The following is a 14417-nucleotide window of genomic DNA, read 5'->3' as shown; positions in this document are numbered from 1 at the left end:
CCTCAGAATGTGACCTTATTTGGAAACTGGGTAGTTGCAGAAGCAATTAGTTCAACTGAGGTCATGCTGCACCAGGAAGGACTGGTGTCCTCGTAAAAGGGGAACTTGGGAGACAGACATGCACACAGGGAGAAAGTCATGGGAAGATGAAGGCAAAGATCAGAGTGGTACTTCTATAAGCCAAGGACGGTCACAGATTGCTAGCAAACCCCAGGAGCTGGGGAGAGGCCTGGGACTGATCCTGTCACAGCCTCAGAGGAACCCAACCCTGTTGATCCTAGTCTCAGATTTCTGGTCACCAGAATCATGACACAATATGTTTCTGTGGTTTAAGCCATTCCATTAGTGATACTTTGTTATAGCAGCTCCGAGAAACTAATACACAGAGCATGTACCAACCCTTAGGATGACCCAAAGCTAGAGCAGGGCCTCAGGGTGAGATGCTATAGGACCCCTTCTGTGCCAAGTGGCACCTTTTAAATGTTTGTATTGTGAGTGAGTGGTTCCAGAATATAACCTGAGCATGTGGGGAAGAGTACTAGGGGGACTTAGGGCAGCTATTTACCAAATGACATACTGCCATTTTTGATAACACATATGGTTGCACCAGAAAGAATCAACCAAATATCATTGCATTAACAGGCCCTTTGAAGACACGGAGCACTTTAGTCACAATGCAAAACTCACCGGTGGTCCCCTCAGTCCTTGGGGGCCCGGTGGCCCTGTGGGTCCAGTATCCCCCTGGAACAAATGGAGAGAGGTCCTGTTATCACCGTTACTTCATGAAGATGATGGGGGCATAGCCTCAAATGTGAACCACACCAAGTTATCCAAGAGATTCAACAAACTGTTGTCAAAACTTTTCATCATTAATCACCTGTTGTTACAAATCTGGACAAACTCATTTCCTGTGGATGAATAAATGCATTAAAGTCCACATTTGTGCATCTGTCGATCTACTTGTTTATTTAGACATACTCTACTGGGGTCCACAGGGACATAATCCTAATCATGTTATGGATGAATAAACAGAAACTTGGACATGCTACCACACAAAGCAGACTGTCCAACCATCTAGACAATGGCTCTTTCAAATAAAAGAGTCAGACAGTTGAGATGCAGGGAAGAAAGCATTCTCCATCCTCTGGCATCCCAGGCTCCTGTCCCAGTGATGTGCTGGGTGAGCTGACCTCAGCCACATTTCTGCCTGGGTAGCACCTTATTTGCCTTTCCTAGAAATCACTGGGGGCTTTGGATGGGACTGGCTATGCCAGGATTCTCAACTGCCCTTCACCTTCTGAGAGGCCCCCTTCGGGGTGAGGCAGGAGTGGACTCTACTTTTAGCTGAGTGCATGGGGCTCGACACATGTTGATTTTGTAGAACAGATTTCAATGCTAAAAAATCATGTACACCAGGTTGGCTTTCTCCTAGCAGACCAGTCAAAAAATCCATGTGATTTTGTGTATCAGGAGCCAATGGAGAAGGGTCCACTTTCTCACAGTTTAAACACAGGTCCTAAGGGACTCACAGAGCAGGCATGATACCACTTTGAACCTCAGGACCTGGTGTCTATCCTTCTGGCCAAGCACCCATTCCAGGGAGGCCAAGCTGCATCTGTGTGTTGAATTTCCCCACAGGATACCACTTGTGGATGGCTGGTCCTCCAGGGGTTTGCAGAGTTGGCTGATCCTGGGCTCCAGGCTGGCCCCTCCTGCCCCTAACTCTGTGTATGTCACTACAAGTTTCTTAACCTTTCTGAATCTCAGATTTTTCATTTATATAATCGGGTAGAAATTTTCCTAGTTCTATCCAGATCCCAAGACCAAATAATAGTGTGAGAGCTGTTTGAGCAACATAAAGTGTAACACAGCACATGGCAGTGATGGCCACGATGGGTGCATGGTTTTTACAAGTACTAAAGAGCCAGGGAGATGGTGACAATGCGGGAGAAATTCTAAAATGCCTCTCAAGTCCACTTTAAGACCATCATTGGTACCAAAGACAAACAAATCACGATTGATCGAGAAAAGTCTCCTTATTAACCACAAGACCCAGGCACCAACCCACTAAACTGGAAACTCCAATCTCATCCACACCAACTGATCAGTGGCATCTGTGTGTACCTCTTAGCAGTGCTGCCACAAACACTGTGGTACAGTTTCTGGGTGTCACTTACTTGATATCCCCATCCCCACCTGGTCCAGCCAGGCCCCATAGGGCTGCTACTTACATCTTTTCCTGGCAAGCCTTCCCGGCCAGGGGGCCCCATAGCACCAGGATCTCCCTAGAAACAAAAAGGCCTGGTGTTAGGGAAAGAAGATGCTTCAACCACAAGTGCATCTGAGCATCTGAGAAAGATGGAGAGACCCAAGGGGACTGTCAGCCTCTGTACACAGAGTCCTGGCCCTGAGATGGGGACTGCAGTATACCCACGGCCAGCTGCAAGAGCCTGGGGCCACGCTGCTCCTCTCAGCACTGTGCAGGCTGGTAAGAGCAGCAGCTGAAGAATCTGGCAGTCCCACTTGGAATTCTGCCTCCTTATCTGCTGACCCATTTGAACTTTCCTACACCTCGGCTTTCATCTTGTTATCCAGTACATGCAAAGGATCTAAACAGATGACCCCTGAGTTCATTTCCATTTTGGGCATTCGGAGAAGGCAGAAGTAGCTAAAGGATAAGAAAATAGGCTCCAGACTGGATGTGGTGACTCATGTCTATAATCCCAGCATTTCGGCAGGCTGAGGAGGGAGGAATGCTTAAGACCAAGAGGAGTTCAAGACTAGCCTGGGCAACATAACAAGACCTCACCTCTACACAAAATAAAAAATATTAGCCAGACACGGTGGGGAGCATCTGTAGTCTCAGCTGCTCAGGAGGCTGAGGCAAAAGGATCGCCTAAGCCCAGGAGGTCAAGGCTGTGGTGAGACATAGTCATACCACTTCACTCCAATGTCATTTCATCTGGGATAAAGCTGATATTTTTAATATACGCTCTGGGGCCTTGAGAAAATTGCCCATCTCCTCTAGGCCTCAGTTTCCTTCTCTACAAAACAAGTCCAATAACAACATTTGCCTCACAGGGCTCAGAGTCAATATGCATGGCCCAGAGGATGAAAACCACACCTCATTCCAGGGTGAATCGGCTAAACTGATTGGTTGTACATCAACGTTTGGACTCCAGAAGAACCACCCAGAAGCATCAAACCCAGAGAGGAAATATTGTTGTCAATAGTGCCCACTGCCCTTTCTCTGATAAGATGTTGCCCTGGCCTGAAAGCTACAGGAATCCTCTGTCTAAGAAGAGTCAGCTTTGTGTCACCTGAATGACTTCCAAAGTGAGACATCCACTTACCCGGGGACCAGGTGCACCAGAATCGCCAGTGTGTCCCTTGAAACCCTAGATGAAAATGAATGCAGTTATTCACCGACAAAGCAGGCTGAGGAGGCTGGAACAGTCAGGTACCTGACGTGATAGTTTAGTTGTGTCCTACCCCACCTACTTTGGCTAAGCCTGCTTCCCCTCATCTGCTACCAGCCAGAGTGTCCTGAGCCCTACCCTGTGCCAGGCTTGGTGCCAGACACTTGATAGCTCGACATGAAGAGTGCTTCCTCCAGGCTCCCTTTGTGCTATGGGCAGGGCTTCTGGGGCTCATCTTACACATGCCTCAGAGTGTTGGGGCATGGCTCAGGTGTCTCCCAAACTCCTGCTTCTCCCAATCTTCCCAGTCTCACATCAATTGGCTTGGACCACCCTTCTCTGCCCCACTCCCAAGTCAGATGGTTTCCTTGAAGACAATATTATCTCTACCCAGGGTTAGGTCCCAGGTCCCTTCCTTATTACTGTGGCCATCACCGGTCCTACCCAGCACCCAGCTCTGGGCTATAGTGCTGGGCTCTTCTGGCTCAGAATAGCAACCTGAAGGTAAATTATCTGAAGCTACATTATAGCACTTCAGGCCCTGGGAATGAAGATTAAAGTGTTAGCAGAGTTGAGGCCATCATGTCTACTCACCAGGGATTATGTCATAATCCCTACTTCACAGATGGGCACACTGAGTCTTAGAAAGGGAAAGTGCCTGCCCAAATCCCCAGCGCTAGGATGTAATGAGATGTGGACCCATGTGGGTCTGTCCAGATCCAGGGCCCTCTCGTTTTCCAAAGCTTCCCGAAGTCTATGCCCGGTTTCTGTCCTGACTGTTCGAACAGTATCTCCCCAGCCCTAGAATCACAAAGTTTTTCCCACCTGCAGAGACTTCCTTGGTAAAATCTTCCCTGGGAAACCCCTGTCTACCTTTTCACTTGTGTCCTTTCCAAACTGCACAGTCAGCTGTGTGTGGTTCTGATAGCAGATCACACTGTTACACGTCCAGGCCTTTGCACATGTTGTTCCCTCTTCCAGCATGCCGCTTGCCCATCTGATAAATTTCTCCTGGTTCCAACCCTTCCTATCAACTGGTTCTGGTTATGGGCTCCACCATCAATCACTCCTCCGACCGTCACTCTCTAACACCTTCCTTGCATCTTTGTTATTTGGTGTCATCTCAGGTACCACCATTGCCAGAGTCCTACTCCAAGTCTCCTGCTTTTGTGCCCCCTACACAGCTATTCTCCAGTCAGTGGCTAGCACAGAGTGAGCTGGGTCTCAGTACACATTGCCTGGGATGAACTTGGACAACTTGAACTTGCCTGCACACACCTGTCAGAGAGTCTGATAAGCACCTGGAGCAAGGGTCTTGAACTTAATTTCACTTGTCTAGCATTACCCCCACAGACAGGAACCATAGTGCATGTGGGAAATTGTCCCCTGCTCAGGAGTAGTTAAGAAGAGACCTCAGTGAGTTCCTGCCCTAACTCCTCACTCACTGTAGGGAAGAAGAGGAAAGAGAGAAGAAGTGAAAGGGAGAGGAGGAGGAGAAAGAGGGAAGGAAGAAGGTGTAATTATGGAGTAAAAAAGAGAGGAAAATACCATCTGTAGAGCCCTACCATGCATGTGCTACATTCATTACATATGCTCTCATTTCAGTGTAGTAAAGTCCTGTAAGATGAGTTTTGTTTTTTAAAGAAACTAGAAGCTCAGGCCCACCTATCACACAGATAATGAATGGCAGAGCTGCATCTCAAACACAGGCCTGACTGCAAAGCCCATCTTCCTTTCCACTATCATCCTCTCACTATGAAGGCAACAGTTTATGACCAAATAGACCCCTGGAAACAAGACCAGTTTTCACCCAGGCCTTATCTTCTGATCTCCTGATCTCCTAATCTCCTGATCTCAAAAAGCAAATGAAGAACTTACTGGAGAGAGTAAAGCCCTAGGGCCAGGCTATTTGAGAGAACTCAACCAAAGAGGCCACTTTGATGTCTAGTGGTTGTTACCTGGAAATGTGTTGTTTGGGCATGTGGCTCCTCCCAATATGGCTCATAGTGTGACTTTGCCTGGCCTCTAGGGGGTGCTCTTCAGGTCATTTTGAGAGCAGCAGGTAGAATATGGAGGTTCTAGGACATCGGCAGCAGGTCAGGAGCTTGGGTCAAGCCATGAGCTGAGTGACTTTCTGCATTTCTTATCTCCTCTATGAGCCTTGGTGCTTATAACTAAGGAAAACGATCCCTGCTCTGCCAGGTTGTGGTGAGGATGAAATGAGATGTTGAGCTGTCGCGACATGTGGGTGACTAATGAGGAAATGGAGGAAGAAGAAAAGAAGACAGAGGAGGAGGAGGAGGAAGGGAAGGAGAAAGTCTCTGATTTAGATCCAGGTGCAACCGCTATAACCATCAAAAAGTCACTTCACCTTCGCAGTCCTAACATCACCATCTATAAATTGAGGATAATAAAAATGCCAACCTAGCATAGCTTTTGGTATTATCTATAGAAAGTGGTGTCATATACTCCTAAATTTTACAGAAATGGTCTGGCTTTGGAGTCAGGTCTAGAATTGAGCCTGGCTTCCACTTTCTAGCTGCGGAATCTTAGAGCTTTACTTCTCTTCCCTGGGACTCAGTTTCCACATCTGTAAAATTAGTACGGAACTTACTACTGCAGAGTTGCTGTCAGGACTGAACAAGAATGGACCAATTTTCTCTCGAGCCGTTCAAAACAGGCCATTTACATTTCCTCAGAGGGGCCTGGGGACTACCTGGGGCCTGGCATCCTCCTCAAGGACCCCAGAATACCAAATCTAGCTAGCCCAGGGGCAGGGACTCTAGAGTGTTCTCTCATATACTCATGACAAAAGCACCAACTGAGGGATCCACATACAACGTGCCAGGCACTTGGCTGGGAATGTTATGTTTTACCTTCTTCCTAGGTCTCACAACCACCCTGCAGGAGTGGAAACAATTATAACTTCCATTCCATAGAAAAAGAAACAGATGTTCAGAAAGGTCCCACTTGTGACCAAAGTCTGTAAATGACAAAGTAAAGATTGAACCCAGGTTTGTCTATCTCAAAGCCCACGCCATTCTTCAAAACTTTGCTCTGGCTCATATGACACTATCTAGAAAAATTGGGTCTCCCTTCACTTCCCTTTACTGCCTGGGTCTCTAACCTCAGTTCCTTCCTTGAAACTCTCAGTTGAGAGATGGGTCTTGTCCTCAAGGCAGGTCCCATGGGTCTCTCTGACTGAAGGGAAGCCCCTTTCTCTCCAATCAGCAAGGAGTCACCATTAAAAAAAACTGACCACTAGTTCAATATTATAATCCCCATACAAGGTAGTATTCCTTATTCTATGCTTTCTTCTGGTATAATCATGTGAAAAACAAGGGGATTTAGGAAAAAAGGAAAATGGATTTTTGTGTTTTATTTTCTTCTTATTGAATACTAGCCAGAATATTTACTGAATTTTTTTAAAGAAAAGCATCATTACAGAACTAGAACTAGCATTGTGATCTCTACTTCTTGTCAGATAACTTTAGCATTTTTATTAAAAATCTATTTTTCCAAAAACAATTTAAGAAATTGTGCAAATAATTTTAATATTAAGAATAGGTAAGGCTGGGTGCGGTGCCTCAGTCTGTAATCCCAGCACTTTGGGAGGTCAAAGTGAGCGGTTGCCTGAGCCCGGGGGTTCAAAACCAGCCTGGGCAACTTGGTGAGACCTCATCTCTGCAATAAGTCACAAAAAAAATTAGCCGGGCCTGGAAGCATGCATCTGTAGTTCTAGCTACTTGAAAGGCTGAGACGGAAGGATTGTCTAAACCCAGCAGATTGAGACTGCAGTGGCCATGAACGTGCCACTGCACTCCAGCCTGGGTGACAAGAATGAGACGCCAACTCAAAAAAAAAAAAAAAAGAATAAGTAAAACATTTAGCAAAAACCACTAAAAAACTCTAAAGTACATAGAGTTCATTTTTATAGAAAAATAGTGTCTGTGTATGCTTGTACATATCACAGCTCAATAGCTAGATATAGATTTAAATATAAATATATGAATATTGGAATTCATATATAGGAAAAAGAACTAGAAAAAATACACTAGAATGTTAACAGAGCTTTACCTCTGTGTTGTAGAATTATAAGTAAGTTTATTTTCTTTTCTATATTATTTTTTCTTATTCTTCTTATTATTACCACAATCATTATTAGTATTTTGCAATGAGAATGGGTTACTTTCATAATTGAAAAAAAAAAGCTAGGGCTCAGTGGCTCCCAGCACTTCGGGAGGCTGAGGTAAGTGGATTGCCTGAACCCACGAGTTTGAGACCAGCCTGGACAACTTGGTGAGACCTTGTCTCTACAACAAATTAAAAAAAAAAAAAAAGCTGAGATGTGGTATCTCATGCCTATAATCCAAGAACTTCGGGAAGCCAAGGTGGGAGGATCACTTGAGGCAAGGAGTTGGAGATTAACCTGAGCAGCATAGTGAAACCCTGTCTCATAATACATAAATAGATAGATAAATAAATAAATAAATAAAATAATTTTTAAAAGGGGGAAAAAACCTTTAGGAATGAAGTGTTCAATGCTAAAATTAAGACTCATTTTTGGGTTCTAGCATCCACAGAAACCTCGCTTAAATTATAATCAGAAGGATTAAAACAACAACAAAGTAATACCAATCACAATTCTGTAAATGAATATTCCAGTGATGGCATGTGAAAAAGCTGAATCAATTACACAGAGGTACCACCATCTGGAAGAGAGGGGCTTCTGAGACCCCATAGTCAGGCAGTCTGGGCTGGCGCTGCTCATGGAGGTAAGAGCTGTGTAGTTGATAGGCTTGATTCTACCATCGACAACACAGGCTGTGTACTTACAGGCAGGCCTCGGGCACCCTCTGGTCCTGGCAGACCCGGCTCTCCCACTTTTCCCTGAGAGTAAAGAAGACAAAAAGAGTTTGAGGACAACCTAATAAGGCTCCTCCTATTCTTGGCTGCCTGTACTTCCTGTTGTTCTCCCACAAGCCAGTCTCTGTCCACCCCACTAACCCTCTGCTAGCATTTTGGTCCACTTTAGACCACACAAATCTCCACCATGTATTCAGGCCTATTACATTCCTGAATGTATTATTCAGGCCTATTATATTATATTCCTGAGGATGCTGATTACACAGGTTTCATTCCCTAATTAATTATTCTTTGTGCCCCTTTTTACTACCAGAAACGTTCTGGTAGGGATGAGAAATTATATGGCCATCTTAATTATAAATGACTTTATACCTACTTGCAAAAAACTCCAAGGCAGTTATTAATTCTTACACTCTACCAATGGTGGCAATGAGGATCAAATAACTCAATTTACCAAGGTATTAAATAGCAAAGCCAGACTTAATTCCAGTTGAGTGTCACACCCAAGCAGATGCTGTTTTCCAGGTGGGCTGCTGTGCCCACTAATGAGGTGACCTGAGACTTACACAGTTTCTGTCCCACTCCATCTTCTTATACATAAAGAACATATGGGGACACTCTTGCTACTTAAAATTCTTTACTGCCCACAGCTTGGCATTGTCCTGCATAGAACCAAGCCAGGAATAGAAGCCAGTGAAAGACTTGGTGGCTCAGGTCCACATAAACTGATTAGAGGCTGGAGGGTGGTGTTGAGGAAGAAGGAGCAGAGGACAATGGATAAAAGGGCATGATGACTGATGGGCAGAATGGGCAGCAGCTGGACTGAGGGATATGCCCATTCTTAAACATTCTTTTCATCTCATTTTTTGAAGACCATGGGAGCCCGTTTGGGGAATGGTAGACAGAAAGGAACATTCTTAGATTTAGAGAAAGAAGATGGGTGGGCTACAGAGCTCCGATTTTCAGGTGTGTTTGTTTGTTTGTTTTTCCTTCTGTCCCAGTTCTTACAAGTCTAATTGTGTAATCTTGGGATGTCATTTTCTTTCTCTAGATCTGTTGCACAGTTGTAAATTCAGGAAAGTTCTTCCTCCTAGATCTTTATGATTGAGGGCATATAGGCCCAGCATGGTTCCTGCACCAAAGTTAACTGTGACAGTCCCACTGGACCAAAGCACCAGCAGAAAAATGGAACAACCAGCAGCTACTGAACTTTTTTCATGTGCCAGGAGCAACTTGAGTGCTTTACACTATAATATCAGACTCTCGTTATCACTCACGCAAAACACCAAGGCATATAGAGGATAAGTCATCTGTTCAAGGTCACACCACTGGGTTTCTAATCCAGACGTTTTGCCTCCAGTCTCGGCACTTCATCCTACACTATAATTAATGTTCAAATATCCCTTAATAAAAAATTAAGAGACAACTCAAAAGTTTATTTTTATACCCACCTATCTGTGTCTCCATCCATCCAATCATCTATGCACTGTCTATCCATTCGTGTCCCTTAGATGTAAGAACTTGAAGAAAGAGGTCAAAGTGAAGACAGACCACCTACTACCTGCAGCAGATGCTGATGTTTCCTGACTGCAACCTCCGGGCTCACCCAGGAGGGCACTTGCCCCTTGTAGAACAGTTAGTTCCTATATAGGCGGAAGAGTGTACTCAGAATGAGGATGTTCTCTGACCTTAGGGGGTGCTTGACTTTGAGCTGTGCACAAGTGTAAAGCCTCCAGGAGCAATCAGAGGGTTCTCAGTGAGATTGGGTTCCAGCAGCCCCTGGAGTCACCACTAATCAGACAGCCTTTCATAAGTTTCCTTCTTTCCCTGGCCCAGTCCCTTAGTGCTTCATGGGATCACCTCCCAAATGCATCCAAATTCTTGTGTCAAGATCTTAGAGGATCCCAGATGCTACTTATTTTCCTTTTTCCTGTGTCAATTTTCTCCCAAACTGCTTATAGTGATATATTCTGAAATTCAAGACTGACACAACTAGATAACTCTGGAATGGACATATAAGATCAGGGCAGCCTCTTGGGTGAGATTTGTCTTGTCTTGTCTCCTCCTGCCTCATCCAGGAGAACCAGCCCTGTCTCCTCCTGCATTGACCACTGCTTACCCAGAATAGGTTTGTCGCGTATCAGCATACACCCAGAGCCTGGCACAGGCCTAGTCTGATATAGGCATTCAATATACAGACTGAGTGAAGACCAGTTGTCCTCACTTATCCTGTACCATAAATGGCAGCCTCTCCGAATATTACAGCTTCTGCAGAAAGGTCGATGATCTGCTCTGCAGCACTGAATTCCTGGGTCAGGCCCTGGGAGTATGGGTCCTGGATGCTTCATTTCCCAGCTTTCTGACTTTGGCCAAGCTCTGAGCTTCTCTGTGCCTTCGCTTCCTCATTTAGGAACAGTAATGGTACCCAAGTCCCATAAGGTTCTTCTGGGGACTCCACTGGAAAATGTAAGAAAGCACTCAGCGCCCTGGCCCTAGGTAGCTTCAGTGCCCTGACACACACAGTAGCTGTCAGCTACAGTGTGGTATGTGCATCTCCTTCCCCGCTAGCCACATTCTCTCCAGGCTGACTGCCATTTGTCCACCACGGGTGGTTTTGCTGCATGTCAGCCTGCAGCGGCTCATCCGGAGCTTTTCAATTTTCTCAGCTGCTAAAAGCTCTTTCTCTTCCTCTCAGTGGTGACTTTTGGTTTCAGCATCTGGCACACTTTGGAAATGATAAAGAAGGTGCTTCCGGCAAGTTGCGTAAGATCCAGAATGAGTCATAATAGTTTATGACCAAACAAATTAAATGGAACATAAACCTCACTATAGAAACTTTTATGTAATTCCACTTAGGGCGCTAAAGGCTTCACAGTTCTGACCTCTCCAGGAGTTAAAACTGGGGCAGTTGAGAAAAGTAGCTTACTAAAATAATTAACCGTTAGATAAGCCTGATGCCTTGGACAAATTTTTCACCTCATTTGATTCCCCAGCAACGCTGGCAAGTTGGTGTATTATTCTTATTCTACTTAAAAAGACACAAACTCAGAGATGCTTTCTGATGTGCCCAGGTCACAAAACCTGTACAAAGTAGGGCTGGTATCAGAAGACAGCTTGTTATTGTTATTATTATTATTATTATCATCACTATCATTTTGAAATATATTTTAAAATTACTATACTTTAAATTTAATTTTGTCAATAAATAATGCATACACGTGACTCCAAAAATAAAGAGAACAAAATGATATACTATGAAATATAAAGTTCCTTTCTCATTCCTATATCTGCTTGGCTTAGAATCATCCTCCCATGGATGGAAACTACTTTTATTAGTGTTTTATAGGGTCTCCCAGAGATTTTTTTCAATGTCAACCTTTAAAATAATACACACATACCTATGTTTATACAAAATAGAGAAGACTATACACTCCATCCTACACCTTTGCTTTTTCACTTAACAATCTATCTAGGAGCAGTCTTGCATAAGTATCTAGAGAACATCCTCATGCCTCATAACAGCTCTGGGTATCCTTTTGGGTGGATGTCTTATAATTTAACTAGCCTCCTACAGGTGGACATTTGGAGAACCTAGGTCTTTAAATCATCAAGGCCATCCTTCACCTTTCTCTCGATGTAGTGGCAAGATACAAGAGCTATCAGGAACTGAAGAATTATCATTATCATGGATTCTTGATCCACAGGCAAGAAGAATCCACCAACCTCAGTGAGTACAAGTTTAAGGTCAAAAGATATGGGTCTTTGGAAATCCCTGTATGCTTCCAACTAACAACTAATCGGGCTGCAGAGACATCCTCGGTCCATCTCATTGTGTGTCTTTGGACAGCTGACATTAAAGAAAAACAAGACACAATGACAACAAAAACTCTATGCCAGAGTTTAAAACATAAAAGGGGGGCAAACTCACAATATCTGGAGCTAGCAGGTGCCACTCAGGTTTTCAGTGGGCATTCTAGTCTTTTCAGATTTCTCTTTCAGGCCAGAATAATACGCCCTAGCTTCCCCTCCCACATCAATAGGATTGAAACTTCATGGGGCAGTAACATTAAATGTGGAAAGAGGGACAGGAGTCCCAACTGGACTCAGATTCCAATTCTGTCACCAGCCTGTGTTGTGACTTTGGACCCGTCATTTCATTTTCTTGACACTCAGGTTTTTTCAGCTTTAAAATGGGGATAGCAGTGCTTACCGGCAGGATTGTTGGGAGAAATAAATGAAATAATGCATTAAAAAAATGCCCATCATTGTACGTGTTTCATAGAAACTCCTTAACAAAGAATTAGTTGTTATTAAGAAACTATGAATTTGTCATGCAAAATGATAAGAAATTTAGAGTCCCTGACCGGCTCTCCAGGAGGACCTGGTTTTCCATCTCTACCCTCTTTGCCTTCTTCTCCCTGTAAGAGAAATTCAAATCAGTTATCAGATCAAAGATGATTTGAGGGGAAGGAAAGAAAAATTCAGTTTCAGCATGCCTTGCTGCCTAAATTCCAGTAGCTGTGTTCACAGCAACTAAGAAAGATGTCTCAAAAGACAGAATTGCTCTGATCTGTTGGTTTCTTTCCCAACCCCAAGATCCTGGCTGGGGAATCTCTGTTTGACCTATGGTAGCTGGCACATAGTAGAAAAGAAACACATTTTGCGATAGCATCATTGTTTGTTTGCTTTAAAAAAAAAAAAACAAAAACCTCTCTTGGGCATTCCAAGAGGTCAAATTTAGGACATGAGGGCCTTTTATCTGGACCTCTTGGAGGAGCATGGTGATAGTCAGGGGGGTTGAGGAGGCACGTGCTGATGGAGATAAAGAGGACATTCAATAACATGCAGAAAAGTCCTTAGCCCAGCTCCAGGGACATAGGAGGGGCTCATAGAATGACAGCAAGGAGCATGTTTGGGTCACAGAAAGGCCATGGGCATTCTTCATTTCCATGAAGTCACACTATGATTCTAGGATTCCCCGAACCTGTCCCCCACCGCTACTAGCCCACTTCCTGCTCTAGACAGGACACGATAATCCTCCATGAGGATTATGTCTGATAGATAAGCTTTTCTTTAGGAGTCTCTGAAGATGGGTATAATTCTGTGTGATGGTTATGACATAAGCTGGCTTAGGTTCCAATCCTGGGTCACCTGGATCTGGGTTCTGAGGAGAAAAAGCAGCAAGGCAGGGGGAAAGTGAATCTAATCCAGCAAGGTTTGAATCCTGCTTGCACCTACTAAGCATATGATCTTGGGTAAGTTATTGAAACTCTCAGCTCTCTGGTGCCTCATTTCCTAAGAGGGATGATAAACCTACCTTGCAGAGTCAGTAGGTGTCATAGAGTCAAGGCTTCCTTTTGTAATGTTTAACAAAACAGGTATTGGTAAAGGCACCAGTGATGAGGCTGCCCATGACAGTGCGCACTACTCCCCACCAGTGCCTTTCATGTCAGTGACTTGGCCCCAAGTGGGAAGACATTGGGACTGGGATCTAAATGCAATGTTCATCCAGGCCACTGTTCCAATGCTCAGTGTGTACCTTTAACTCTTTATGAAAGCGTCTCCTGGTCAACTACAGAAACCATTTCTCCCCAAGCATGGTAGTAGTGGGTAGGAGAGTCAGGTGGGCAGCGTGTAAAAATGACAACCAGTACAACTGAATGAAATGCATGTGAGGAGGAGAACAAAAAAACTCAGGATGAAGGCTGAGGGGAGACCTGGGGGACCCCTGGTGCACGTGCTTGGTTCCCTGGAAGTGGTAAGAACTGTACCTGAGAAAATGCTAAGGCAGGCTGAGTGTGGCCCAGAGAATAATCTGAGAAATACATGTGGCTTTCCAAGAGAAAAAAATGATCCTTTGCTAACTGTGCATTACTGAGCAATACTTTAACATCTCAGGGCTTCAGTTTCCTTTCCTTTAATAAATAAGGATACTCATACCTACATGCAAAGTGAGAATTTAATGTTTTAACAAATATATAAAAGGTCCTGCATTATGCATGGCATGGGGTTAGCACTCAACAGATAAAGAGATTTATGGGCTCAGTGGTTCAACCTGTAATCCCAGCACTTTGGGAGGCTGAGGTGAGTGGATTGCCTGAGCCCATGGGTTCGAGACCTGCCTGGGCAACT

The 14417-nt window shown here is 44.4% G+C and overlaps 1 protein-coding gene across 1 annotated transcript in view; it reads right to left on the bottom strand.

Moving 5' to 3' along the window:
* The window catches only part of LOC103256692 (collagen alpha-1(XXII) chain-like), a gene marked incomplete at its 5' end in the record, with an annotated part of 60133 nt that overhangs the window by 23700 nt on the left and 22016 nt on the right, over nucleotides 1-14417 (bottom strand). The window contains 5 exons of the mRNA XM_008054473.1: nucleotides 688-741; nucleotides 2232-2285; nucleotides 3354-3398; nucleotides 8256-8309; nucleotides 12650-12703. Of these exons, the coding sequence (XP_008052664.1) occupies nucleotides 688-741; nucleotides 2232-2285; nucleotides 3354-3398; nucleotides 8256-8309; nucleotides 12650-12703 (261 nt within the window). The remainder of the gene's footprint in view (nucleotides 1-687; nucleotides 742-2231; nucleotides 2286-3353; nucleotides 3399-8255; nucleotides 8310-12649; nucleotides 12704-14417) is intronic.

This window comes from Carlito syrichta, unplaced genomic scaffold (genome assembly GCF_000164805.1).
Source record: "Carlito syrichta isolate Samal-C Ts95f unplaced genomic scaffold, Tarsius_syrichta-2.0.1 Scaffold293132, whole genome shotgun sequence".
NCBI classification, from domain to species: Eukaryota; Metazoa; Chordata; class Mammalia; order Primates; family Tarsiidae; genus Carlito; species Carlito syrichta.
The sequence above is the reverse complement of the archived record's forward strand: the minus strand, read 5'-3'. Positions and strand labels throughout refer to the sequence as shown.